General features: G+C 43.4%; 1 protein-coding gene and 1 long non-coding RNA gene across 8 annotated transcripts in view; one reads left to right on the top strand and one right to left on the bottom strand.

The window, feature by feature from the left end:
• TCEANC2 (transcription elongation factor A N-terminal and central domain containing 2) overlaps positions 1-13,379 on the top strand; it is a 32,611-nt gene extending 19,232 nt beyond the window's left edge. For all 6 annotated transcript variants that reach the window (XM_033114526.1, XM_033114525.1, XM_033114524.1 and 3 more), the window contains exons 4-5: positions 4,809-5,002; positions 12,359-13,379. In XM_033114526.1, the coding sequence (XP_032970417.1) occupies positions 4,809-5,002; positions 12,359-12,547 (383 nt within the window). In that variant the 3' untranslated portion in view covers positions 12,548-13,379. The remainder of the gene's footprint in view (positions 1-4,808; positions 5,003-12,358) is intronic.
• Positions 1-27,641, bottom strand: part of LOC117027147 (uncharacterized) — a 44,431-nt gene that overhangs the window by 7,919 nt on the left and 8,871 nt on the right. The window contains exons 3-4 of one of the 2 annotated variants that reach the window (XR_004423870.1): positions 8,989-9,088; positions 2,774-2,840 (exon numbers count right to left, since the gene is read on the bottom strand). This is a non-coding gene — a long non-coding RNA (uncharacterized LOC117027147). The remainder of the gene's footprint in view (positions 1-2,773; positions 2,841-8,988; positions 9,089-27,641) is intronic. The other variant, XR_004423869.1, reaches the window with a different exon arrangement.

A 27,641-nucleotide genomic window follows, 5' to 3' on the forward strand; every position in this document is an offset into this window, starting at 1 on the left:
GATAATTCATATAAAATCTGGAGTAGTAAGCGGGAAGAATTCTTAGCAATGGGAAAGAATTAGAAATTTTTTATTTCCCCAATGCCATTGTATTCCATTCTTTGCAGTATCATTTCATTATTTTGTTTGCAATTGTGTGATTTTCCCAATCAACTGCATACATATTCAAATGCTAGTACAAAACCAATTTGAAAGCCAAATGTAAACTTTTTATGTAACTGTTTGATTCAGTTTAGGAAACATTTATTGATTTTTGTCTGCTAGACACTATTCTGGGAGCTAGGAATATAGTGTGGAGTAAGGTATGAGTTCTGCCCTCAAGATGTTTACAGTTTAGAGGGGAAAGTGAGCATTTAAACATTCTAGGCAGAGGGAACAGTGAGTTGAGACACAGAAATGTAAGAAGGCCAGAGATCCTGACAAAACAGTGGTGTGCCAGCTGCTCTCTATGGCTAGAACTTAGTGCAAGGAAGTGAAGGGTACGGGGGCTGGGGGTGAGCGGAGGGAGGAAAGAGGACGACATGGTGAAAGGTAAGACCATAGAGGCTCAGGTCATCCAGAGCTTGAATGCTGTACTTAGAAATTAATTCGAGGGCAGTGAAGGGTTTTTGGTGATGAAAGGATGTGACCAAATTGTGTTTTAAAAAGGTTATTTTGACTTCAGTGTGGAGGCTAAATTGGGGAAGGCCAGACTGAGAACAGAGATTGGTTAGTAAATCATTGCAGTAGACCTTGGAGAAGTGATGACCTGAACCAGGGCCGCAGTGAGGATGAAGAGGGAGGTGAGGAAGAAAAGGAAAAGATACAAGAAATGTTAAGGAGCCTAACACGGTGGGTAAATGGGGGTGCCACTGTGCACAGGAAATACGGGAGGGACTGAGGGGGAGAGTAATGAATTCCATTTTCCATTTTAGGAATGTCGAGTTGGCGATGCTTGGAAAACAAGCAGGCAGGGATGTCTGTAGGGGAAGGGATAGTTGGGTCTTGTGCCCAGTGAGAGCCCTCGGGCTAGAGATGTGTGTTTGGTAGTCACCTGCTTGCAGGTGGTAGTGGACCACAGGAGCGGGTAAGATTACTCAGGGAAGGCAGGTGGGAAAAGAAGAGAAGCCAAGGACAATGCAGGTGGGGTTCGCAGAGAGAGAGAGACAGAGAGAGAAGGAAGAGGAGAACCAGTAACAGGTGGTGACCCAAAAAGCAAGGGAAGAGAGTATTTCAAAAGGAAGAAGGCAGCAGTGTGAGCGGCCACATAGAGATCAAGGAACATCAGGATGGAGAAGAGCCATTGGATTTGACAAGCAGAAGGACTATCTGTTGAGAGACTTCTTCTGTGTCTTCATTTCTCACATATAAAGCTGGATCACAGTGCCTTTCGTGGAGAGAGAAAAGGATAAGGTGGGGAACACAGGAAGAGACGGGTCTCTATTCCGGAGAAACCTGAATACACACCTCTGTTACAGCACAGCCTGCACTGTTAGGATTGCTTATAGGTTATAAGTTGAGCCAACCCACAAGATTGCATAGATGCATGCCATCCCACTACTCAGAGGAGACCCGCTAATAATTTCAGTATAAATTCCTTTAGACTTTTCCCTCTGCACATAAACAAACATAAGTGTTTATATGTGTACACAAATGTAATTTTAAAAATAAATATTGGCTCATACTGTGTGTGCTCTTCTGAGAACTTGCTTTTTTCACTTAACTGAATAAAGCAATCATCTTTGCATGTTACCACATGTGTTTCCCCGAAAATAAGACCTAGCCTGACAATCAGCTCTAATGCATCTTTTTTTTTTTTTTTTTAATTTATTTTTAATTTATTGGGGTGACAATTGTCAGCAGAATTACATAGATCTCAGTTGTGCAATTCTGTATCACATCATCCATAAATCACACTGTGTGTTCACCACCCAGAGTCAGCTCCCCCTCCATATAAGACACGGTATGATATGATATGATATGATATGATATGATGATATGATATGATATGATATGATACCTGGTCTTATATTCTATTATATAAGACCAGGTCTTATATTAATTTTTGCTCCAAAAGACACATTAGAGCTGATTGTCTAGCTAGGTCTTATTTTCAGGGAAATAGTATTCTAGTCTTTAATGGCTACAAAGTATTCATTGTTTGAATCGACTCATTTATTTAACAAAACGGACCCTTACTGATGAGCATGTAGGTTGTTTCTAGCTTTTCACTACTGCAAACAGTACTGGAATGAATATTCTTGTGCACATATCTTCTTTGCACACTTTGTCAGGATTAGTGTAGGTTAAATTCCAGGGACTGCGTCTTTCTCATCTTTGTACTCTCAGCACCAGCCACAAAGTAGGAGCTCAGTAAAAATATTCAAATGTCCTGAATTTAGGCCTTTGAGGTCCTGCAGTGTCTCATTTATCTTTTTATTTTTAGCATCTGTAACAGTGACCAACAGCACAAAAATTTTTTTGATGAATGAATAATCTGAAGGATATGGAGAAATCTACTCAGAAAAGGAAAGTATTAAGTAGTGACCAGCTTTTAAGTGATGTGTGTGTTTAAGAAGCACTCACTGAGCATTGCCAGCTGGGAGGCACCTTGAAACATTTCTAATGAGTGCCCTGCATTCCTCCTTCTCGCTCTCCCTGTGTTGAGTGTTGATGTACTCCTTTCCCTGGTCCGTAGAAAGGCTACATGAAATTTCCTGGTAGATAATTGGTTAGAATGAAGGAAGTTAAAGATTCTTATCTTCCCTTCAAAGTTACTTTTTTTTTTTTTTACCTGCAGGATGCGCTTCACAGGAACATTTTCTTGTTCAGTTCTGCATGACTAGTGCCTCGCATAGCACCTAGAACAAAGAGTAGACCTTCAGCAAATTGTGGAGAGTAAATGAATCATTAAGTATGCAGCTATGCAGTTGTTGGCATAATCTGAGAAACTTTGTGTTTTTGACCATTTTCTCAAATGTAAATCCTTTTTCTGCTTCCTTTGTTCAATGATGACTCTTTTATTATATATTAAATTCTTATATATAATAGGGTCTATTCCTGAGCATCATTTTTTATTCAATAGGTCTATCTTTTTTTGGTGCTAGTCCATATAATTTTAATTATTGTTGCTTTATAATACGTTCTGATATCTTACAAGGCTACTTATACATCGTAATTCCTCTTTTTCAAAATATTAATTTATACTTTTGCCCATTTATATTTCAAAAATAAGTAGAAATATTTGGTTGTATTCTAATAAAAACTGCCTATTGAGATTTTTTTTATTGAGATTACATTAAACCTACAAATTAATTTCTATATTGGCATCCTTTTACTAGTCTTTCCATCATATAATATGGCAATTTTCCCGTTATTCAAATCTTGTATTGCATATCTTAGTTAAAAGTAATGTTATTCTTAATATGGGCCTCTCATTCCACCAACATTTATTGAACACCCACTAATTATTGTGATGAACAGAAGCCCAAGGTGCTACGGAAGCCCAAAGGAGGGGTACCAACCAAGACTGGGGGTGTTAAGGAAGAATTCTAGAGGCGGGAACTCCCGTACTGGGTCTTAAAGACAGAGGGAAGTTAACCAGATGAAGTGGGAAGGGAGGGTATTCCAGGCAGACAGTGTTCATAGGAGTATATATTCAAAAGTAGAGCCAAGAAAAAATATTGAAGCATTTTCAGAGCTGCAAGTAGCTAGAGTGTAGAATGACCACGGGATAGCAGCTGGAACTGAAGCTACTAAATTAATCTTAGAAGCCTTGGAATTAGAAAGCAGGTGGGAAAGTGGCAGATTGTGAAGGGACTTGTGAGACAAGATAAAAGTTTGGATATAGGATTGAAAGATTTAAGTGGAGCAGTGAAGTGGCCAGATTTATGTTTTAGAAAAAATATCCCTAAAAGAGAAAATAATAAAGTTAAATAAAGGCCACTCTGGCTACTTGAGAAGATGGCATTAAGGGGTTCCAAACATATCACATTTGGCAGTTTGGACTCAAAAGACTTAGACCTTACTCCCTTTTTAAAAAAATGCCATTGACTATTATAGAAACCAGGTCTGTTGTCCTGTAGAAGGTGCCACATTCTGGATTTGTCTGTTTCCTCATACTATAACTTACTCTTCTGTCTCTCATATTTTCTATAAACTGGAGGTTAGCTTTGAATGACTCATTGGATTCTGGTTCATCTCTTTATTTGGGAGGAGGGTACAAAACTACTTCGTAGGTAGGTTTGTGAAGTGCTGCATTTTTCTGGTAGTTCCGCTCTCAGGTATGCTGATTGATCAGTGGTTCAGGTGATGCAGCCCATCCCTCCATTATAAATATCCCCATCAACCTTTCATCGAACGAGTTCACCCACTGATGATTATCACCTGAGTGAATTATTTCATCATGGGCTGCAAAATTTTTAAAAATTCTGTCAATCTTTTCACATTTATTAGCTGAATAAAGAACATTCCCTCAATAACTAGAGCTATTTGGTTGTCCTGAAATATAATATGTACCAAAAAGATAAGATAAATGCATAATTTGTTTTCTTTTATTGCAATTTTTGGATTAAGGAGTTGGTACCTGTTCTAAGTATCTATTGATCATGCTTCTGTTTTATGACTTATTGCATTGGCTTGTCCAATGATTCTCCCCCAGTGATTATCTTGTTATCTCAGCTTTTGAGAAATGGTCTTCATTTGCACAAGAGCCTTTACGTCCTTAGATACGTGAATGACTAAGTGCCACACACACATCAGTCCATCTAGTCCTGTACTTTTCAGAAGACAGAACAACCTTTCCTTTGGTTTCTCTTCTCTTGTTCCAGGTCACACTGTAAACAAGATGCGTCAACACTCAGATTCAGAAGTGGCTTGTCTTGCCAGAGAAGTTTACACTGAGTGGAGAACTTTCATTGAGAAATATACAGATAGACCTTCCATTGAAGTGCGAAGTGATCCCAAAACTGAGACATTTAGGAAAACAGCCCAGAAATTAATCTCCGAAGCCTTGGAATTAGAGGTAATTTTGGTTGGAATGTGATTGCTAAAAGCTCTTAGTTAAATGAGCCTCACATTTTCATAATGAACTTTCATAGTCTTAATGCTGTAGCTGTTTTCTAACTGCTTTTTCTTTAAGGGTTCTGGATTTGTAATCATTCTGGGAGACAGTGTTGTAGAAAGGAACTAGCAAGACCTGTATTAAAACCTGACTCTAGTATATACTAGTTGTGGCACCTTACACAAATCCCTCAACATTTATGAAACTTGATTTTTTTTATCTGTAAAAGGATTACAATTCCTATTACCTAAAGTTACTGGAAAGATTAAACAAACCATTTATACAGAGGAATAGTATAGTGCCTGGTGATTAGAAATCACTTAATGAATGTTGGTTCTTTCCCATTTAAATTTCTTTCCCTTCCCACTGAAGCAAAAATTCTGAGATGGATTCTGTTATGGAATATCAATGGCAAAAATAAATAGCTGTCTCTTGAAAAGACTCTACTCCCCCATTTTTTGTCCACACTCATACCTTTAGTTGTAAAGCATATAATCAATTGGCTAGACATAATTCCTATTATTCATAGCCAACAGTTCAGATGATATTAGTGGTTTGAGGGACACATGCTAGAAGGATTTTTGCTCATTAAATAATATTAATCACCATCATCATTGAACAAATCTTACAGGTTAATTAATACTCTGGGAAAAATCAGACGTACAACATCCATATTTTTTCTTCTTAGGATATTCCTTCATTAAAGTTTCCTTAAAGAATAATTAAATATTATTAACAAAAGAAGCAATTCAGAAGTCTGATTTAAATCCTAGATCTCTTACTGCATTCTCTGAAAAAATATTTTAACCTTTCTATCTCAATTATGCATCCACAAAAGAAAGGCAGATGGACTGGTGGCATATTATTTACTTCTTTAAAATAAAGTTTTGGGTTTTTTAATACAAACTTCTGATAGAAAACCAAGAAAATATAAAAAGTAAAAATAAGATCACCACTGAACTTACCACCCAGATATAATCTTGTTAATAATTGGGCGCATTTTCGGTTTTGTAAATTATTATAGCTTTTTAAATGAATACTGGGCAAGTTATGATTATCCCAGATTATTAAGAGCCAATTATGTGCCAAATGTTCCATACTATAGTTTTATTAATTATTTAAATACGATTGCATAAAATTGATAATTATTTACATTTATTATCTTTTTATTCTTGATAAATATCAGTGTCATTTTGTATATCCTTTTCTATATATCTTTATTTTTTCATTAAAAAAATGTTTAATGTTTATTTGATAGTTCAGTGAATTGTTATGCTGTTAAGTTTGCTTACCTTTTCCTAAAGGAAGCTTGAATACAAATATTAAACCCTTGGAAGAGAGAAAAGAATATGAAGGTTGTAAGGCTAATTTTCCAGAGTATTGATTAGCCACCAAGACTTGCTATTTGGTATTTTAAATAAAGTTTATTTTTTAAGTAAACCAAAATTATTACTGAAACATGGAGTGTGGATATATAATGTGTAGTTAATGTGGTGGTAAATATCAGTTCCCTATGGTATCTTTTTAAGTAAATGATATTAACAAAGCTATGCTTCTAAGAATTAATGAGCAGTTTGCCTGCTATATTAAACTCCATAATAATTATCCTTTTAGTTTATCCATTAATTATCCTTTAAATGGCACATCAAGTGGTAAGCACTCAAGTGTTACAAAGCAAAGTTAAAAAAGTGATACATTCGTTAGTGCTATCAAACGTAATTGGAAAAAATATCAGATTATGCATAGTTGAATGGTTTTGTTCTCAAAGAATAAATTTTAAAAATTAAAAGTATGCATTTTACTATTCCTTGGCCTAAAAAAAATCAACCTATTTTCCTTGCATAAACAGTATTTGATAGGAATTTCATCAGTTTGATATGTCAGAGAATTATGAATACTTCTGTATAAAGTTAACTCTTAGCACGTATCCTCATCTGAACCATTTCCATATTAGGGTAAATCACTGACCCATCTAATCCAGTATCTGGTCTTTGACTGTAACCAATGTTGAGCTGAGTGCATTCAAATCAAGCAACGGATCTCCATAAATGTACTTTATCAGGTAGTAGTAAACCATTGGGTAAGTTATTGGCCCAATAACTAATAAGCCTTTACAGTTTGATCCCAGCATGCGTTTCTGCAGATACACTCATTACATTGTTATAGAAAAAAACGTTTTCATATTATTTGTTTTGGTCATATTCTTTAAGAGTGAAAGCCATAGATGAAGAATACACACACACACACAGCCAAATGCATCTCTATTACTTGACAGATCTTGCTTTCAAGATTCATGGATTGTTTCATTGTTCTTGGCAAAATGGAATAGATGAATAAAAACTCCATTGTTGAGACCCTGGCTCCATTCCCCTTTACTTTCTCCCTTCCGGATCTTCTTTGTTCTTCCCTGTCTTTTAGATCTTTCCTCATATATACGTCCCCTGTGGTGTCATTCTCTTACTTCCCCTTCCTCATTATCCACTCTCCTTCCTACCTCATGGCCTATGATCATTTTCCTATTATGTCATTTAAAAAAATGAACCCGATTCTCAAAGTGAGCCTGTATCATTAAGAGTTATGAAACACTGCTGGTTGGCCCAGTTGGTTGTCAGATGGTGCTAATGAGATCCAGGTCAGGGGTACGTCCCCATATGGGACTGTTAGTTTTTTCTTTGTTTAATGGCTTCAGACTGCACCTCTGGCTTTGACCAGCTCTTTTCATAAATGTATTCAAGTGGTCAAAAAGGAGTATGGGTGGATATGTACAAAACCAATCATACTATGTGTGCCAAAACTCACACAAAGTTTGTTCCCAGTGGATATTCAATTCAACAAATGTTTAGTACCACTACTACTAGTGCCAGGGGAGAACACAAATATAAGTGAGTTGCATTCCTTATCTTAAAGCTTACTGTCTCCTGGCTGAGAGCCTGTAAATATGAAGCAGGATCACATGTATCTGAAATAGTGGTACTAGCAAGTGGTGTAGATACACAGAGGACAGAATGTGAAATCAGATGGAGGAATCTGGGAAGGTTTCATTAAAGAGATGGTAATTGAACTAGCCTTTATAAGAGGGGTAGGATTTTGCTAACTAGAAAATACATATAAAATAGAAATAATTATATTTCATATCTGTTATGTATAAGATGTTATTGAAAGAGTAGGAAAGGAGGGAGGTTACATGGGGGGGTGGTAAGGACATTCGTTTAACAGACGTTTACTGAGCATTTACTATATGCCAGTACCTATGCTAGGAAGGAGGAATTTAGAAATGGATCCAACACAGTATTAGCTCTAGAGGAGCTCACAGTCTTCCGAGGGAGACAGGCAAACACACAGTCACACTACGATGTGGGAAGTTCTGAACTTACGGCAAACACACGAAGACGGCCTTGTTCCCTTGCTTTGAAAGGGCTTACAGACGAGCAGACATCACTAATTACGGTACCATTTCCCACCGAGGCTAGAATCCTTGATGAAAGACAGCTGTACGTGGGCGTGTTTGATACCTTCTCTCCGGTGTGGCCAATTTGTCCAGGATTGGACAGCCGAATAACTCCCAGGTACAAATAGATAAGGAAAGGCAAATCAGATTTTCTGTCTCTGAGAACTGTGAACTAGGAAATACTAAGAAAACAACAGTGGGAGTGTTGAAACAGAAGGCCTGTCACGAGGAAGCAGAAGCTGTGGGTAGAGCTGTATAGAATATGGGGAGAGAATAAGGCAGTTAGAAGTAGTAGTGAGCAAGGCAAATGGAGGAGCACAGACGTATGAGGAAGCAACCAGGCAGATCACGAGACACAGAAGGGATACGTGGTCCCGAAATAAATCCCTCGACTTCTTAGAACATTCCTATTCCCATTCCTTCAGCTGCATCTCACAGCAAAGCCCCTTTTTGTCAAGGTCTTGGTGAGACTCTGCTCCTTTCACCCAAAACGGCTTACCTTAATCACCAGGTTAGGACCCGTTGGAAAGGACTCAGCATCTTGGGGAGGCTCGGATTAGCCAACGGCAGTCACAAGATAGGCACTCTTCACCTTTGCACTGAACTTGGTATACACAAGGGTGCAGGATGAATCGTTTTCCATTATAATTTACATTTCAATATCACTGATGTTTTTCTTCATTCTGATTGGCCTTCATTTAATAAGAGGCTGTCATGCAGGGTCTCTGGTCCCGCTCCCCGCACAAGAACGCATGATATGGTGAGGCCCAAAAGGAACACCCACGGAGCCATAGATAGAGGAGTCATACCACTATATTCTCGCTGGCAGCTGGGTTGGAGACACACGAAGCAGGAGCCACACCGTCTGCAACCTGCCGTCCACTTCTCTGCCAACCAACCTCACTTGCTAACTGCAATGCCCCTTTCCTAACCGCAATCCACGCTTGCTGGCTCAGCCACGGCAGTCATGTCAGTAGCTAATGGCTGACTGGTAACAGCTGATGGCCAACTAGTCACAGCTGATGGCCATCTACTACCCGATCAGCACCTTTCCATGTGAGGCTGAGAGCCTGGAAACTGCTCTCTGGGACTCTGTCCCCACAGAGGCTGCATGAGAATCGTTAGATGCTTGCTCCTTATTCCCATCACGTTGCTGGTAGAGCACCTGTTCCACTACCCCACGACTGTCTGTACATGCCGTCTCCTTTCTAGGCTGTGAGCTCCTGGAGAGCAGGGGTCAGGTCTTTTCTGCTGAGTGTCCCCAGTACCCAGATTAGGCCACACTCAGAGTAGCAACTCAATAACTATTTAGTGGATGAAATATGTATGAGTATTCAGTTATGTGAATTTGAAGGCATTTTTAGGGGTGTTTTGTTTGTACATATACTACAATATGATGGAATGGCCATCACTGTTTGCAAATGTACATATATCCTTCTTTCCCTAACAACCACTCCCCTCAAAAAAACCCAAAAAGACTTTTTTCGTGACTGTTAAACTACACAAGTAAATCTCTAAACAGTCGGTGACTAACCATCCTCCCACTGGAATGAGCAGCCTCTAGTCAGTCATCAGGACCACAGACTTCCCTCAGCATCCTTTGCCTGCTACACCTCTGTGGATGTCTGGGCCTGGATATTCATTCTCTCTCTTTCTCTCTCAGTCCTATTCTGCTCTCTGCTTGGTTCTTGTTTCTTCCAAGTATTATGCAGAGCATCATGCGGGGTCTCAGCTCCTGCTCCCCGCATAAGAACGCAGGACATGGTGAGGCCAAAAAGGAACACCCACGGAGCCGTAGATAGGGGAGTCATACTACTATAGTTTCGCTGGCGGCTGGGTTTGGAGACACAGGAAGCAGGAGCCACACGATCCGTAACCTGCCTCCGATCCGTAACCTGCCTCCGTAACCTGCCGCCCGCTTTTCTGCCAACCCACCTCACTTGCTAACTGCAATCCGCGCTTGCTAGCTCAGCCACCATCTTCTTGCTAGCCCCCATTGGCTGCTAGCATAGTCACGGCAGTTATATTAATGGCCAGTGACTCACTGGTTACAGCTGATGGCCATCCAATCACAGTTGATGACCATGTACTACCCGAGTGAGCACCTTTCCACGTGACGCCGAGAGCCTGGAAACTGCACTCCTAGCTCTGTCCCCACACAAGTTTCTTTTCTCTATTTGTTTTAGTGTGTCTGTTTCTTATGTTAGGACATTTTATCAAATGCCGGATGATCCTTTTATATATTTGGTGCATTTTTTTCCTTAAACTTTTCTTTTTAAATAGAAGAATAGTACATATATCGAAAAAGTACACAAAAGATTTATGTACAGCTCAGTGACTTTATCACAAAGCAAACGCCCACTTTCCCTAGCCAGATCCTACTCGTTCTCCACTTCTCAGGGTAAACATCATTTCCTCCCGAAGCCAGGCGCTGCCCTCCCGTGTTAGGTCCCTTTGCGTAGCTCCGCGCCCTAGCATGTGTTCCTGTCCCGTTTCCTAGCGCTGAGTATAGTATAGTCCCGACCCCTGTTCACTGCCCGTCTCTTCCTGGACGGAGCTCTCCATGGAGTCAAAGACTGTGCAGCCTCATTCACTGCTGTTTCCTCTGCCCAAGCACAGAGGCTCGCACATAGTAAGTGCTAAATAAATATTGGAATGAAAGGGAATAAAGGAAGTGAGAGAGAAATTTGCGTCCTGTGTTCTCGGAACTATCAGGGGAGACAGACGAGAAGCTGACCATTATAATATATTATGATAATGACTGAGGAAAGCTCGGGACACGGTGGCAGCCCAAGTAAGAACTCTCAGTTCTCTGAGCTAGGATTTGTGTTTTTGCATTTGTTTTTTAGCTAAGCTTTGACATACAAATAGAAATGTGTTTCTTGGGGAAAGTGCCTTGCTGAGGGAGCATATACTTGTGCAGAGAGCATGGAGGTATGTGAAAGCAGTTTAGCGGGCTCAGGCTGGGCTGTGGTCAGGACTGGGGAGGGGAGGAGTGGGGAGGGATGAGCCTGGAAAGGAAGGTAGGGCAGAGGGCCTCCTGACCGACCAGCAGCTCAGCCTAACCTGGACCCAGACCATGTGGACACAGTCCCAGACCTGTCCTGCTCTGATTAGGTCTGTGACCTCAGGAGAGCTTGGGCCTGAGCCAGATCACCCCAGAATTGCTGCAGGTTCCATCCCATAGGCCTGCTCAGGTGACCCTGCAAGGGTCTCTCTACACTCAGCTGGTCTCAGAATGTTGAGGGGGCAGTTAGGATGGTGAAAGGGAAGAAACATGAACTTTGCAGTCAGGGCTCTGGGTCAGAGTCCCAGCTCTGCCTCTTAGTAGTTGTAAGACCTTGAACCTTTCTTTACCTTTTAACCCATTTCCTCAGCTATACAATGAGATAATAGGAGTTATGAGAATTAAATGTGAAAAGTGATTTATAAACTGTTCTACACACATATTAGGATCCAGATCCAATGTTTCTAAAACGCTGTAAGGGGTTAAAAGGCACTTTTAAAACAAACCAAAAAAAAGTATAAATTGTTATACTGATTTATTATTCTTGGTCTTCGTTTCCGAGTTGGTAAAGTACAGGGCGCAGTACCCGTTGCTTAGTTCAGGCCAGTTTCCTGTTATAATGGCAAATATTACCACCCGGCAGGGGTTGTGAATGAGGTCCCTGTCACAAAGCACATGGCCTTGTTCCTTAATTGCCAGGGTGGAATTAATTTGCTCTTCCTGTTTCTCTTGTGACAGGAAGTAGATGTCCTTGAATTTCAGTTGATTAATGGAGGCCTCTGAGCAGAGTGCTCCAGCCTCTCTTGCTTTTAATCCTTATGCAACGCAAAGCCCTAATTTGATAATTTTGCTGTTTTTTTAGATGGATCACCTACTGGTTGAAAATATCGAGCGGGAAACGTTTCATCTCTGCTCCCGCCTCATTAATCGGCCGTACCGGCGGACGGTGAGAGCCCTGGTCTTCACATTAAAGCACCGAGCTGAAATCCGGGCTCAGGTGAAGAGCGGCTCACTGCCGGTCGGCACATTTGTACAGACCTACAAAAAGTGACCTGAAGATGGTTCCACCCCTGGGCTGGGCAGAAAGGAAAATGTGCCCCTCTCTGCCATTCAAAGACTCTTTTGAGTGTGGGTGATAGCTGATGCTGGCTGTGCTAAATTTTCCCATGGTGCCATCCCTTCAGACAGAGGATGCAGAGAGCCCTGGGAAACAGGCCTGCAGGAAATGCTTCATTAGCTGTAGTGCGCCTAACAGGACATGCACTGGCTGTCACTAGGAAGCGCTGCTGTACGGTTGCCATCACCCAACACGGCAAAAAGGTGACGGATTGCACTGCGAGTATGCCAAGGACACCTCTAAACTTCCCCCGTGTCAGGCAGATGAAGTTACTACTTTATTTCGCCACCCTGCAGGTAACTGAAACTCAATTACTGCTGCTGCGCACTCGGTGCCATCCCCCCGAGTTTAGATAGCGCTGGTGCCTCTCAGAACTCCCCTGTCTGTTCTCTTTGCTCTACCCCAGGGGTGAGCCTGTGGAGCCAGCCAACTACCCCTTCTTTCCAGAACTCACTTATCTGAACGTTTCAGCTCTCCCTGGAAGACCTGCGTTGGTCTCCGGAGCCCCCATGCTGAGGCTTCTAATGAGGAACTGGCCTGAAGCATCCCCTCGCCTTGGGGTTTATTTGAATACGTTGCCTCCCTCCGTTTAGGGCTCTGTAGAAGATACATAATGAAATTCCTCTTGAAATGAATTACTGTAGTAGAAAAATTACATACATATATTTTGAAATGAAATACCTCTGTATAGACCTTCTTAAACAATTATGTAAATGATATTTGCTTTTTTAAGAGAAATAATAAACTGGGACTTTTTTCTCTTAAAACAAAAGATACAGCTTGTTCATTGAAAAGTGTTTTGGGTTGAGAAAAGGGATAGCTGATGAAAATAAAGAATGAAGTGACAAGAATTTGAGGGAGATAGCCAGACCCAAGGAACGCTTTTTAGGTTATGGGAAACTGGAGCCTGTTTGTAATCTAAAAGAAGGAGCCAATAAAAAGGGAAGATTTAAAATACAAAAAAAGAAGGGATGGGTTAAAAAAAGCAAGGACAGAGGGAAGGGACTAACATTGTCTACCTTCCAAGTCCTAGATACTTTTCCTAAGATAATTTATTAGCATTTACATTGATCTTAGTAGTTTTTTAAAAATCCTGTTTAATCCTCTCACCTGTTGTGTGAGTAGGTCTTGTTTAATTTTTTTGGATTTCTTTGTTCATTCAGCAACCATTTCCTGAGCACCCATTCCATGGGGAACGTGGAACCCAGCAGGAGCTACCGATGAGACCCTGAGGCTCACCAAGCAGGGAGTTCCCACTGCTAGGAAGTACTGGAGCCAGAATAACAAATTAACACCTACCATGTGTTCAGCACTGTGGTAGACATTTAAATAATAATAATGCCCAATTAAAGATGAGAAAATCCAGGCTCACATGGTTTATAACTTCCTCAAGTTCACACAGATAACCAGTGGCAGAGCTAAGATTCAAAACTCAAGTCTGTTTGACTGGATACAGTCTCCCTGGTAAATTTCATCCACTCGCATGGTTTCAAGCATCGTTTACATGCAGATGACACTCCAGTTTGTATCTTCCATACCTGGTCCCTGAGTTTCCGAGGATATCTCCTATAATAGAGGCCCCACGGCATCTCAGCTATAACACGTCTTCTCTCACTTGGCAATACTGGCAAACCAGGCACTCTAGCTAGGAACCCGAGGGTCAGCCTAGACCCCTCCTCTCCTACCCTCACCCAGCCAAGCCCTCATGGTTTTACTTCTCACATAGATTTAGAATCTCTTGTCTCTTCTCCATCTCTGGTATCACCTCAGGACTTGATCCTCTCTGGCCTGGATTGACTGACTACATGGCTTCCTAACTGGTCCCTCTGTGTCCAGTCTTCACCCCTCCAAATTTACCTCTCTGTACTAGAAACAAAGTAACATCGAAACTGGAAGTCCCACCATGTCACTCCCCCTCTGGCATTTTCACATGCTATTTTCTCTCTCTGAAATGCTACTCTACCTAATTCCTTGTCCTGCTGCTACCATAATACCCTGTGTATTTTTCTAGACATATCCACATGTTCTGTGGTTGTGCTTTTGATTCTATCCCCCCGCTAGATTGTAACAAAAACTCATAGACACAACAGTATGGAGGTTAGCAGAGGGGGAGTTGGGGAGGGGGAATTCAGAGGGAAAAGGGGTCAAATATATGATGATGGAAGGAGACTGGACTTTGGGTGGTAAGCATGCAATGCAACATACAGATGATGTACGATAGAACTGTACAAGGGATTCACCAGTGTTGCCCCAATAAATTCAAATTAAAAGAAAAAAGGATGTAAGCTTCACAAAAGCAGTGTCTTTGTTTTGTTCCCACTGTATCACCAGCACCTAGAACAGAGCCTGGCATAAACTAGGTCTCCATAACTATTGAATAGTTGAGTGACTCGTGGGTGTTCAGGAAAGGCATCTAATCCAGTCAGGTAATACTTACTGGAGGAGGTGATAACTGTGTGCAGTCTTAAAGGGCAAAAGTAGTTAATTGGGTGATTGAAATGTATGACTGGCAAAGAAAGCAGAGTATGGAAAGACTCAAGTGTGAAATAATCTGAGAGGTGAGCGGTAAGACGAGTAGAGGCGAGTAGAGGCGAGTAGCTCGAGCAGTAGCTGGAGAAGAGGCAGGAGAGGGAGGCAAGGACCAGGATCAAATCTGAAGGGTCTTGAGCCACAGGTGAAGGCATATGGACTGATTCCAAGCAGGAACTGGTTAGTTTTTTAACAAGCTGTGGAAGAGAAGCTGGAGCATGGAGGAAGACTGGAAGTAGGAAGCTTCATGGATAAGCAACCAAAAAGTTCTACTAAGTTAGGAACCCAGAGTAAGTTGAAAACAAATTGCTCTGTGGCTAAAAGGCTTCAGTGGTGATAGTTGGAAAGTAAAATGATTGCAGAGATGTGCTTTGGAGATTTGGAAGGCAGGCTGTGTTATTTGTGGCTGTTTTCTCCTTGATGCATGTGCAGAATGTCCATGAAGGCTAATGGAGCTATTCTGAGTGTCTGCCAAAGGGAAGGAGGCTTGCAGAAATCCATCCAAGCTGACCCACCCACTAAGATGCACCTCTGAACTCCAGCCTGTTAAAAACGAAAGGGTCAGCTCCTGAAACGGGGTGAGAAAAGCTCCTAGGACCTCTGAGTTACCTGGAAGTCTAGGCATGAATATGTTTTCTAAATTTGTTTAGTTGCTAAAGGAAATCTGGGGAATTAAATCCTATGAGTCTGCTTCAGCAGCTGATGGATCCTTTTCTTCTGGTGGTTATAGTGGAGGTGCTGGTCCTTGGGGTAGGGACTATTTCCATTCATTCATTCATTCAACAAACAAGTGTTGCCTCTCTGCTGTGTGCCAAAAACTAGACTGACACTGGGGAAACTGCAATAAATGAGAGAATGATTTCTACCCTTGAGGAGCTCTGAGACTGGTGGGAAGACAGACACATAGGTAAATAATTACAGTGTAGCATATTAGGTGATGATTGTAAATATTTATTTAACATGTTGAGAAAGTGGAGAAGGGAGTGATTAACACCATTCTAAGGGAAGGAAAGTCTTCACAGAGAGTGAATGTTTGACTCAAGTCTAGAAGGATATTGAACCAAGTCTTGAAGGATAGGAAGGAGATCTTAGCAGAGCAATCAGTATGTGTACAAAAGCCCAGAGGTGTAAAGTGCACACCTTGTTTCAGTAAAGGCAGGTAATATGGGGTGGTAGAAGCATAAAGTTCTTAGGAATGGTAGAGAGAAATGGGGCAAAAAAATTAGTGACAGCCTTAGAGGTCTTGTGAAGGAATTTGGACTTTGGCCTTTGCATAAGGAGAGGCCATGAGAAGTTTCTGAGGAGGTGAGGGACCTAATAAGATGTGTGTTTTAGAAAGATAAGAATGTTCCTACATAAAGAGACATTGAAGAAAATTTAAAAAATTTTTTAAAAACGCAACAATTTAAGGCAAAGGAAAGAAACATTCGAGATTTAGTAAATTAGAAATTTTTTTTTTTTTTTGGACAAATGAAGTTTAGAGTTGACCAAACAGATATCATTAGAGAGTCCCACGTTTGAAAAAATGGCAGGAAGCTCAGATAATGCATTTACTGTGTTCAGTGGTGAAGGAACAGGCAGCTGGCCTTTTTTCATTTACAGAATATCAGGTTCTTACACTTGTGCCTGTCAACCTTGGTTTTCTTTTGCTGCAGCCTCAGGCCTCAGAGCCTCATTCTGAGATTTGTAATATGTTTTGGATGCGTTTATCACAGCCATATGGGGCGAGCGCTCAGTTTGTTACGACCCATTATTGCTATCGAAGGGAGTCCATCCAGAAAACAAGGTTTTGGGAGCTTCAATTAGTTCAGTGACACTGCCTTGGTTTCAAAAGAGCAATGGTTTGACTGGATGACATTGTATTTTCTTTTAAATCAACCAAAATGATATAATTGCTGTCAGGGAGAGGCTTACCCATCATCTAAGGAGGTTGGTGTCAAGATTCAAGAAGACCAGGATGTCCAATCAAATGCTGCTTTTTCATCTTGTTAAAAATCATTCATTTAGTGCATATTTATTGAGTTCTGATGGGCCAGGTCCACGGGTCACAGGGGTAAATTAGACATAGACTCCGGCCCTAAGAAGCTCAGTCTAGTGAAGGTGAGTGATGAGGACGAGATAAACCGTGAAAAAAAGGCACACGATTATGAATTATGTGAATTCAAAGAAAAGGAAATAGGCCAATAAACATGTTAGAAGATGCTCAACATCATTAGTAATCCCCGAATGGCAGAGATAAATGCCATCCTTGAAGACCTAAAGGATGCAGGGATAGGGATCCCCGTTATGTCTCTATTTAGTTCGCCATCTGGCCCCTACAAAAGTCAGATGGATCTTGGACGACGGCAGTGGACTACAGCAAAACAACCAAGTGGTGGTTCCAGGTGCAGCTGCTGAGCCAGATGTGGCATCTTTCCTAGCACACATTAACATGTTCTCAAGTACGTGGTATGTAGCCACTGATCTGGTGAACGTTTCTCTTTTCCTTCCCTATCCCGAAAGGAAGATCAGAGTTATAGTCCCTTGGAACAGGCAAAAATACACATTCACAGTCTTGCCCCAGGGCTGCTAACTCGCCCACCCTCTCACAGCCTAGTCTGACACGACCTGTACTGCCTACCTGTCTTGCCGACACTGTCGCACTGATCCACTGTATTGAAGATACCAGCTTATTGGGCCAGATGAGCAAGAACGAAGAGTATGTTGGAAGCTTCAATGAGATACATACATTGCAGAGAGTGGGAGAAAACACTGAAGATTCAGGAGCCTGACATATCAGTGAAATTTTTAGGGGCTGATGGTCTAGAATATGCCGGGCACATTCCCTCCAAAGTAAAAACAAATTACTGCATCTTCCACTCCCCCAGTAAGAAAGAAGTGCAATGCCTTGTAGGCCTTCCTTAGGCCTCTTGGGTTTTGGAGGCACCATATTCCACACTTGGGAATACTGCTCCATTCCATATAGTGAATGACAGAAGGCTGCCAGTTTTGATGGGGGCCCAGAGCGGGAAAAGGCTCAGCAGTATATCAGAGTATGGTACACGCAGCCCTGCTGTGTGAACCATATGATCTGGCAGAACCCATGGCATTTGAGGTATCAGTGGTGAGAAAAGATGCCTGTGGAGTTTATGACAAGGCCTAGGGGGAGAATCACAATGTAGACCCCAGGGGTTCTGGAGCAGGGCCATGCCATCTGTAGCCAGGAATGACACACTTTGCAAACAACAACCGAGGTGCTATAGGATTCTGGAAGAGACGGATCGTCTGAGCATGGATCATCCAGTTGACCATGCAGCCAAAGCTACTCATCGTGAGCTGGTTCCTGTCTGATCTACCCAGTCCTAAGGTCAGAAAGCCCAGCCGCAATTCATGATAAGGTGAACATGGTACAACTGGCATCGGGCACAGCAGGTGGCCCAGACAGCTCTGTCACCCACCGCCTTTGCACCAACCAGTGCCGCTCCCTCAGCTCACCTCTGGCTGCCTGAGGAGCTCCTCATATCCAGCTGGAGGAGAAAAGAGGCAAGATTTGTTCTCAGGTAAGTCAGCTCAGTACAAGTGAGCAAGCCAAAAATAGACTGGCTGCACTGCAGTTTCACACGGGCTGTCCTTGAAAGACAGCAGAGGGGAAACCCTTCCAATGGGCAGAGCTGTGGATAGTGCACCTCGTCATCCACTTTTTGTGGAAGACAAGGGCCCAAGGTCAGAATATACATGGATCTCATCGGCAGTGATACATAGCTCGTCTAGTTGGTGTAGGGGTCTGGAAGGAATAAGATTAGAAGACGGGGGACAAGATCTGGGGGAGAGGCATGTGAGTGGACCTATGAGAGTGGGTGCCAAGTGTGAATATCATTGCATTCCGTGTTAACACCCACCAGAGTGTGTACCACGGAGGAAGCACTGAACAGCCACCATATGCAGTGACATCAGCCAGCCTCTATCTAAGGCCACCCAGAGCTGGCACAATGGGTGCATAAATAGTAACCATGGTGGCACAGAGAGAGGGTCTGAATGGGCCCAATACATGAGCTCAGACCAAGACTGATGTAGCTATTGCTGATGCTGAGTGTTCAGTCTACCAGTTACAGAGACTAACTCAGTCTCAGACACGTCTCCATCGCTTGAGAACAACCAGCCACTTGACAAGTTGATTATGTTAAACCCTTTCCACCGTGGATAGAGCTGCAATTCATTTTCACTGGAATAGACATATTCCAGATATGGCTTTGGTTGTACGCCTTTATCCAGCACAACTCTCAGGGTTTACAGAGTGTGTGATCTACTGGCTGGGGATCCCATATGACTACATGGGAAATGAGGCAGTGGATACATGGCCATGGAGTCCACTCATCCATGGAGTGCACTATCCTTAAGCTGTCAGTGTGGAACGACCTGTTGAAGGCACAGGGAAGGACCAGCTCAGAAACAATACTCTGCGAGAATGGGGTACCATTATCCAGGATGCAGCATATATTCTAAATCACCGACCGTTACCCAGTGCTTTGCCTCCAATAGGTAGGATACACGGGTCCAGGAACCAAGGGATGAAAACAGGAGTGGTCTCACTCTTACCATCACTCCAGGAAGCATTTGTGCTTCCTGTCCCCACAGTTCTGGGTCCTGCAGGTTTAGAGGTCCTACCTCCCAAAGGGGCAACTGTTCCACCAGGAGAAACAAGATGACTATTGCACTTTTAGCTGTGACTGCCACCCAGATACTTTGAGCCCCTTGTGTCAATGGACCAGCAGGCAAGAAGCAGAGTCACCATTCTTTCAGGGAGAATCACGGCTGATCATGAGGAGGAGGTAAGGCTGCTTTGAAGCAGTGGAGGGCAGAGAGTTACATCTTGGTACCCAGTTGATCCTTTTGGAGACCTTAGTACGCTTGCCAGCATTTATGGTAAGTCAACCAGTGCAGGGGCCACAGCCTGAGAAGGATGTGGTGACCACAGGTTCAGACCCCTCACGATGGAGGGTCCAGATCATGCCACTGTGTAAGTCACTGAGGTCAGAAGTGCTCGCTGAGGGTAAGGGGATTGAGAATGGGGACCACAAGAGGGAGATGATGAGTACCTCTTGTGGCCTCAAGACCAGTCATGGTGGGGGGATTTGAAGTTTGTCCCGCTAACTTTTCTCTGGGTTTTCCCCAGGAAAAGAGGCCCACCAGAATCCTGGAAGAGCAGCTCCCAGAGCTTAAAGGAAGAAGTGGAGCCGTGTGGCACAAGGTTTGGGCTGCAGTGATGCTATCCTGCCCTGCCTAGCCCTCCCCCGCCCCACACGCACCCCCCTCCCCCAGGACTGATGCATTTACTCCCTCTCAGCTGGCAGCCCTTGCTGGGAATTTCCCTCAGCTAAAGAAAGTTACCTCACCAAGTCATACCACTTCCCCAGTGCAGGTCGATTCAGGATTATAAAGGTCCAGCCCCACTGCCCCAACTCAGGACAAGTCTGAAGGACCATCCCCGCTTCGGAGCTCCTGTGGGACTGGCTGAGGTCTTCATACTGCATCGCCTAATTTATCTCTCTGCATAATTTCGCTACTTTTCCTCTCTGCACCCAAGAGCAATACCTATGAACCTCCTATATGCTAATCTCCATCTCAGTCTACTTTCCAGGGAACTGGACCTGCCACATAGCTCTTAACTGTTAGTAACAACTCTTAGAGCAGGGATCAGCAAACTGTTTTTGAAAGGGAAAGACAGTAAAAATGTTAGGCTTTGCAGGCATATGGTCTCTGTCACAACTACTCAGCTCTGCTGTTGTAGCATAAAAGCAGCCACAGACAACATGTCAATGAGTGAGTGTGGCTGTGTTCCAGTAACACTTCATTTACAAAAGCAGGCCCTGGGTTGCATTTGGTCTGTGGGTCTTACTTTGCTAACCCCTCCTCTAGAGAAATTGTTTTACATGTGCACAAAGTAGGCATGTTCAAAGATTTTAATTAGAACATGGTTTGTAATAAAATTTTAGAAAAAATCTAAATGTACATTTAAAAAGAATGGTTAAGTAAATTGTGGTACTTAACACATTTTTGGAATACTATGCAACAGACAGACAAACTGAGTTTAGATCTATACAGCACCACCCAATAGAAATATAATGTGAGCCACATATGTCATTTAAAATTTTCCAGTAGACACACTAAACATGTAAGAAGAAACAGATGAAATTAATATATTTTGAGCTCAAAACACCCAGAATATCGCCTCAAAATGTGATCAACATAAAAATTATTGAGATGCGGTATTCTTTTTTGTGTACTGTCTTCAAAAGCTGGTGTATTTTACACTTACATACAGCACATCTTAATTTGGGCTAACTACATTTGCAAGTGCTTAATAGCCACATGTGTCTAGTGGCTGCTATACTGGACAGCAGAAACCTGTAAGTACAGACATGGAAACATCACTGAGACAAATTAAATGAAAAAGGAAAATTGCAGAACAATATATACAGTATGAAATGTTTATATAAGGAAAGAAACCCCTATTTCTATAGGAACATATTGAAAAAAAGAGAGAGAGGGGAAAAAAAAACATGTACAGATACATACGCAATTTAGAAAGAGGCTTTGGATGGAGTGGGGGCGGGGTGGCCAGGAGGGACTCACTCTCTCCTTACCTGTTGGTTTTTTTTTTTTAATAAGCTTTTTATTTTGGAATTATTTTAGATTTACAAAAAGTTGCAAAGATAATGCCGAGGTTGCCATATGCCCTCACCCAGTTTTTCTATTGTCAACATCTTGCATTAATGTGGTACATTTGTTGAAATTAAAAATCTGCCATGGGTCCATTACTGTTAACTAACCTGCAGACCTCATTCAGACCTCACCAGTTTCCCACTCATTCCTTTTCTGCTCCAGGATCCAATCCGCGCACCACATCACGTTTAGTCATCACGCCTGTCTAGTCTCTGCTCTGTGACAGTTGCTTAGTCTTTCCTGTTTCCCATGACCTTGACAGTCCTGAGCCGTGCTGGCCAGGTATTTTGTAGAATGCTCCTCACTTTGGGTTTGCCTGATGATTTCCTCATGTCTAAACTGGGGTTATGGGTTTTGGGGAAGAGTGTCACAGATGTGAAGTGCCCTTCTTGTCACATCTCATCATGGGGTGCAGGATATCCACCTAATTTATCACTGGTGATGTCAACCTTGATTGCTTGGCAACGATAGAGTTTGCCAGGTCTCTCCACTGGAAAGTTATTGTTTTTCCCTTTCCGTACTCTAATTCTTCAGAGGCAAGTCACTAAGACCAGACCCTACACAAAGGTGGGGAAATTAAACTCCACGTCCCGGAGGAGGGTGGAGTATCTACTTATATTATTTGGAATTCTTCTCTAGGGAAGATTTGTCTAGTCTTCCCTATTTATTCATTTAATATCAGTATGGACTCACATATTTATTTTATACTTTGGGTTATCATCCAATTGTTTTTTCACAGTGAGTATAAATTCACATATTGTTTGTGTGTGTGTGTGTGTGTGTGTGTGTTTGTATACATATATATTAAATGCAGAAAACATGCAAACAGCCAAGCTGTGTGAGAAGCGAACTATATGACTGGCGAGATTCTTTCCTCCACAGCTTTTCAGGACAGCCTTCAAGTAGGATAATCGTTGGCTTATTGCTATCCAACTGGCAACCTGAGACAAGCTATTTTAACTCTCCAGCCCTCAATTTCCCCATGTGAATAAGAAAGTGTTTCATCAAATAGTCTCAGAGGAGAAGGGGATGTTTGTATGTTCATAGGAGTACAGGTTTGTTTTTGGTTTGTTGTTATTGTTTTGTTTTGTTTTGTTTATGGCCTATTAATAGACTTTAAGTACCTAATGGCAAAGGTTATCTTATTTATGTTGGAAAACGAACCCAGAGCTAATAGTCTTTGAGAACACTGCGTAAACATAATCAATATTTATATCCCCTGTCACAACCCCACACAGTGCTGCCCTGCTCTCTCCTTTCTCCAAGTGGGATTTGGGTTTCTGATTCTCTTCTGTTCCAGGACTCAGTCCAGGCTACATTACATGTAAGTCATCATGCCTCAGCCTCCTCCATCTGTGACAGCTTCTCAGTCTTTCCTTGTTTCCTATGACCTTGACAGTCTTTTCCTAGTCTTCCCCCGCTATTTCTCCAGTGGGTCAAATCTACCATAAGGCCTAGCACTCGAGGCCCTGCCCTTACAGGCGTCTGCTGCCCTCTTTGGCCTCCTTCTCGTCCGTCGCATCTACCTGTGCTGCAGCCACACCGCCGTACTTATCACCACCATGAATCAAAATGCTTCCGGAATATCTCCCTTCTCTATGTGAGGCCCCTTCATAGGCCCCGGGGCACAGAGGTGAACCAGAAAAGGACTCTGGCTCAGAGCCAATGGGGGCACCGAGTCATCAATCCACACAATCTGACAACGGAGGGTTGAAGAGAGGACTGTGGGAGCACAGTGGAAGGAGGGCCTCACAGCGTATGGAGAGGCCTGGTCTGGAGAGAATCAGAAAGGCTTTGCGAAGATGCTGCTTTTGGAGCTGGCCTTTGACAGGTGTATAGGAGTTTACCAGGTAGTGAATGGGAGAAGTGGTGTTCCAGGTACAAAGAAAAGTGTATACGTGCAAGTCAGAGAAATGTCAAAGCACAGGGAACAAAAGTAAGTATAATGTGTCTAAAGCCAAAGTGCAGGAAGGAAGAATGTGAGACAGATGAATGAAGTGAGGGCCAGTCGTGAGGGACCTGAATTCTCAGCTGGGGATTTCTACTTGGAGAATTTTAAAGACTTTGAAATAAGGAAATACCGAAGTAAAATTATAGGTCTAGTTTCAGGGGCTTACTATGTGGGTAACTGTTCATCAACAAATATTGAGCACCTATAACACAGCAGACACTATTTATTTGTTTCCCCCTCCACATTGACGTGAGCTCCAGGGTGGGGACTGTGTCTGACTCCCATCTCTGTCCCCTGCACAGTCTATACAGAGCAGGAGCTTAGGACACAAGCATTGCATGCATGACGTAGAAAACCAGATGAGACACCCTGCCTGGGTTCTGCTTAGGATCTCACCGTGCAGGACTGGGGTCAAGCCTCCCCTCAGCCACGGATTTCTCATGGTTCTGAAGAGTCCCTGGGTTGGGAAATCTCTCTGTACATTCAAGAGCCCCATCCCCGCCTGCCTGATGCAGTGAGCAAGGCTCCCCGAGGAAGCACTAGGGGTTGGATTGCTTCAGGGCCAGAAAATGCACGGCCCATGGGAGGTTCACTTCAGAGGTAAGCGGCCCACATGGCCACGGGGGGACATGATGTGAGGCCAGCCCACAAGGGAAAATGGCGTCTAGCATTGTCATGGGCCGGTACATAAGCTGATCAAATATCAGGATCCTTACAAGGTATGATTTGGGGGAGGCTGTTTGGCAGAGGAGAATCAAACTAACCAAAACGCCAACCACCGTGTAGTGAGCGCCTGCTGTTTGCTAGAGTCTGTGCTAAGCACTCCAGACTCTGCATTGTTACCTCCAAAATGTAACCCCAATCCTTACTCTTCTCCCCGTTTCCAGTGCCAGCACCTCTCACCTCATCTCCTTGGGGGCGCTCTTATCCCTCCTAAAATCAATTCCTCACCAAGCAGCGAGTGTGAACTTCTAAAACGTGCTGCCAGTTGTGTCCCTCCCACTCAAAGGTCTGCAGTGGCCCGCATCACGCAAAGTCCTTACCCTGGGCTACAATGTCCCCCATGTTGTGACCTCTAGCACTGCTTCTGTTTTATTTCCTACCCCTGACCCCCCCACTCCGACCTTCTTTCCCTCAGACTCACCGCCTGTGGCTCTTCCTTGGGGGCATTTGCAACCCCTGTTCCCTCTGCCTGCCACGCTCTGACTCCTTGTCATTCAGGCCTTCCTTCCTCAGTGAGGTCCTCCATGGCCTCCCCCTTTAACTAGGCCCCTATCCCAAAGGCACTGCCACACCAGTGCTTTTTGTCTTCACAGGACTGAACACCATCTGAATTTACCGTACTCATGTATTTAGGTTTTCGCTTCTCCCACCAGAGAACCCCCTTCATGGGAACAGCGACCTGGTCTGCTCTTCTCCACTGGCTCCCCAATGCCTGGCACAGGGCTTGGCCCCAAATGGGACTCATACATCTATACTGGACGAATGTACGTGTGAACGAATGATTGGCTCCCCCTCCACACCTCCAGGCTGGCCCAGGGGAGCCCACGCCAAGCGGCACGGTCTGTGCTACGTAGCAAAAGCTCATCCCAAGCGTGTGGACCGACAGATGGTATGGAGTCCTGAGCTGAGACGACGCTTTTATTAGTCGGAGTTGCTTTTGCTTGGAATAGGATTAGCATAAATACCTTCCCAGGCAAGTGGATAAGTTAAAGCTCTGTTGGTTATATTCAGATTTTGTTTCCCTGCTGCAATCCAGAACCATCCTTTTGCTGGATTAGTCCAATTCATGGCTAAGGGTGCTGCTCAGAGTGGTCAGCACGAGTGGGAGCGGGGCGGGTCAGTGGATCCTCAGTCCTCTCTCCACGTGAACCTCCAGAGTGACCTCTCTAACCCCTAGAACCTAACCTTACCACACCAGGCAGAAAGCCTTTTCTGGCCCTTACTGTCCCATAATGAAGCCCATGTGCCTTATAATAACGAAGATGAAGATGTGATGATGGTAGCGACCACATAACTCTCTTACAACCCGCACAACAGCCCTGCAAGGCAATGAGTATCATTATCCTCATTTGTCAAACGAAAACCTGATGGCTCAGAGAGGTACAGTGACTTGCCCAAGGTTACACAGCCAACGTGCCCCAGAGACAGGCTTCAAGGCTGTGGGCTGATGGGCATTCAAGGCCCTTCCTGAGCAGGCCAGCCTCCCCCTCCAGCGAAGCTGCCATGCTTCTCCGGATGCCCAGGTATAAGCCAAGTCAAAGGCAGGTGTTTGCCCGTGAAACTCCTATTTTCTGTCTGAGAAGCATCACTTGATTAAACTCTTCCACTTCAGCTCCAACAAGGAGCATTTAGCTTTGGTGGGGGGAATCATTTTCCACAAAGAAACAGTTCTTAAAGACGGCTTTAGAGTAATATATATAATAATAAAACCTAACATTTATGGAGTATTAAGTGTTAAGACTGTACTAAATGCTTTACATGCATTATGTCATTTTGAAATTCAATTTATTTATTTGAATAAGGAACCCACTCCACGTGATTTTTTTAAAGGAGAGTTACAGAAAGGTATACGGTGGAAAGTCCATCTCTCTACCTCCACTGCACTCCTGTCTCCTACTTCCCTTCTCAGAGACGTGACCAGTTCCTTGCATGTCCTGCAGAGCTCATGAATTACCACCATTTCATTTAATCTGCTCAACAGCCGTTTGAGATAGGTATTATTATCCTTGCAGTACATATCAGGAAACATGTTCAGAGATAGGCAGCCACTTACTCAAGGTCACACAGCTTCCAGTGGCACAGGTGGGATTTTGCCCCCGATGAGCTGCCTCTAAAGCTTATATGTGTTCTCACCTGGGGCCACCCTGCTTCCCACAAGGACGGGAGAACTGGACAGCTGAGCTAAGAAGTGTGTGCTGGGCAGTTGGCTGGACTTGCTCACTGACAGGCTTTTGTTCCACATACTGGTCTTGAAGCAAAGAATTCAAATTTGGGTCTCAGTAAAATGACAAAGTATGACCTGTCACAGGCCGTCGAGGCCGTCAAGGTCAAAGTATGACCTTGATGATTCACAAATCATCAAGACCTCAAATATTCGAATCGTGAATCCCTCTGGTCATCAATCCTTGCTGTTTCCTGCCTTCTTGCTCCTTCACGCCCTTGATGTGCCCTGTGAAGACGCTGGCTCTGACAAGCTGCTTAGTATAAACAAGGTGAGGTGAGATGGAACAGAACGAACACAACTGGGCAGCTGTGAAACCTGGGTGATGCCTCAGCTCTGCCCCTCTGGCCTGCATGGCTGTGGCAGGTCATGTCACGTCTCGGGGCCTCAGTGTCTTCACCTGTAAGATGGGAATAATTACATCCAACTTCAAAGGATCCTCGAGTGAGGTAATGAAGGCCAAATGGCAAGTAGCAAAGCCCCGTGCAAATGGCATGATTTTCAATCACAGTAAAAGCTGGAGTAAACCTGGTCGTCTCCATGGAAAAGCACCAGGCTAAGTTCACAACTACGGTGTGTTCACTTCTTTCCATCCTACCCACCAACCTGCCTTTGTAAAATCTTTCACAGTTTACCAGATCCTTTTTGTTTTACCAGTGCTTGCCTAATCCCTGAAAGGCGGAAGGGGCAGGAATTGTCACCCCCAGTTTACAGATGAGGAAACTGAGGTTCCAAGAGGGAAAGTGCCTTGCCCAAGGTCACAGAGCTAGTGAGAGGTGGTGTGGTCCTAATACTTGGCCCTGTCACTGCCCTGCCCTCAACCACGGATAGAGCATGTGCTCCTCAGCCTGGCACTTGAGGCTTGTTAGGACCTGCCCCGCCCTCAGATCCATCTCTCAGCA

The sequence above is a fragment of the Rhinolophus ferrumequinum genome, chromosome 9, assembly GCF_004115265.2.
Source record: "Rhinolophus ferrumequinum isolate MPI-CBG mRhiFer1 chromosome 9, mRhiFer1_v1.p, whole genome shotgun sequence".
NCBI classification, from domain to species: Eukaryota; Metazoa; Chordata; class Mammalia; order Chiroptera; family Rhinolophidae; genus Rhinolophus; species Rhinolophus ferrumequinum.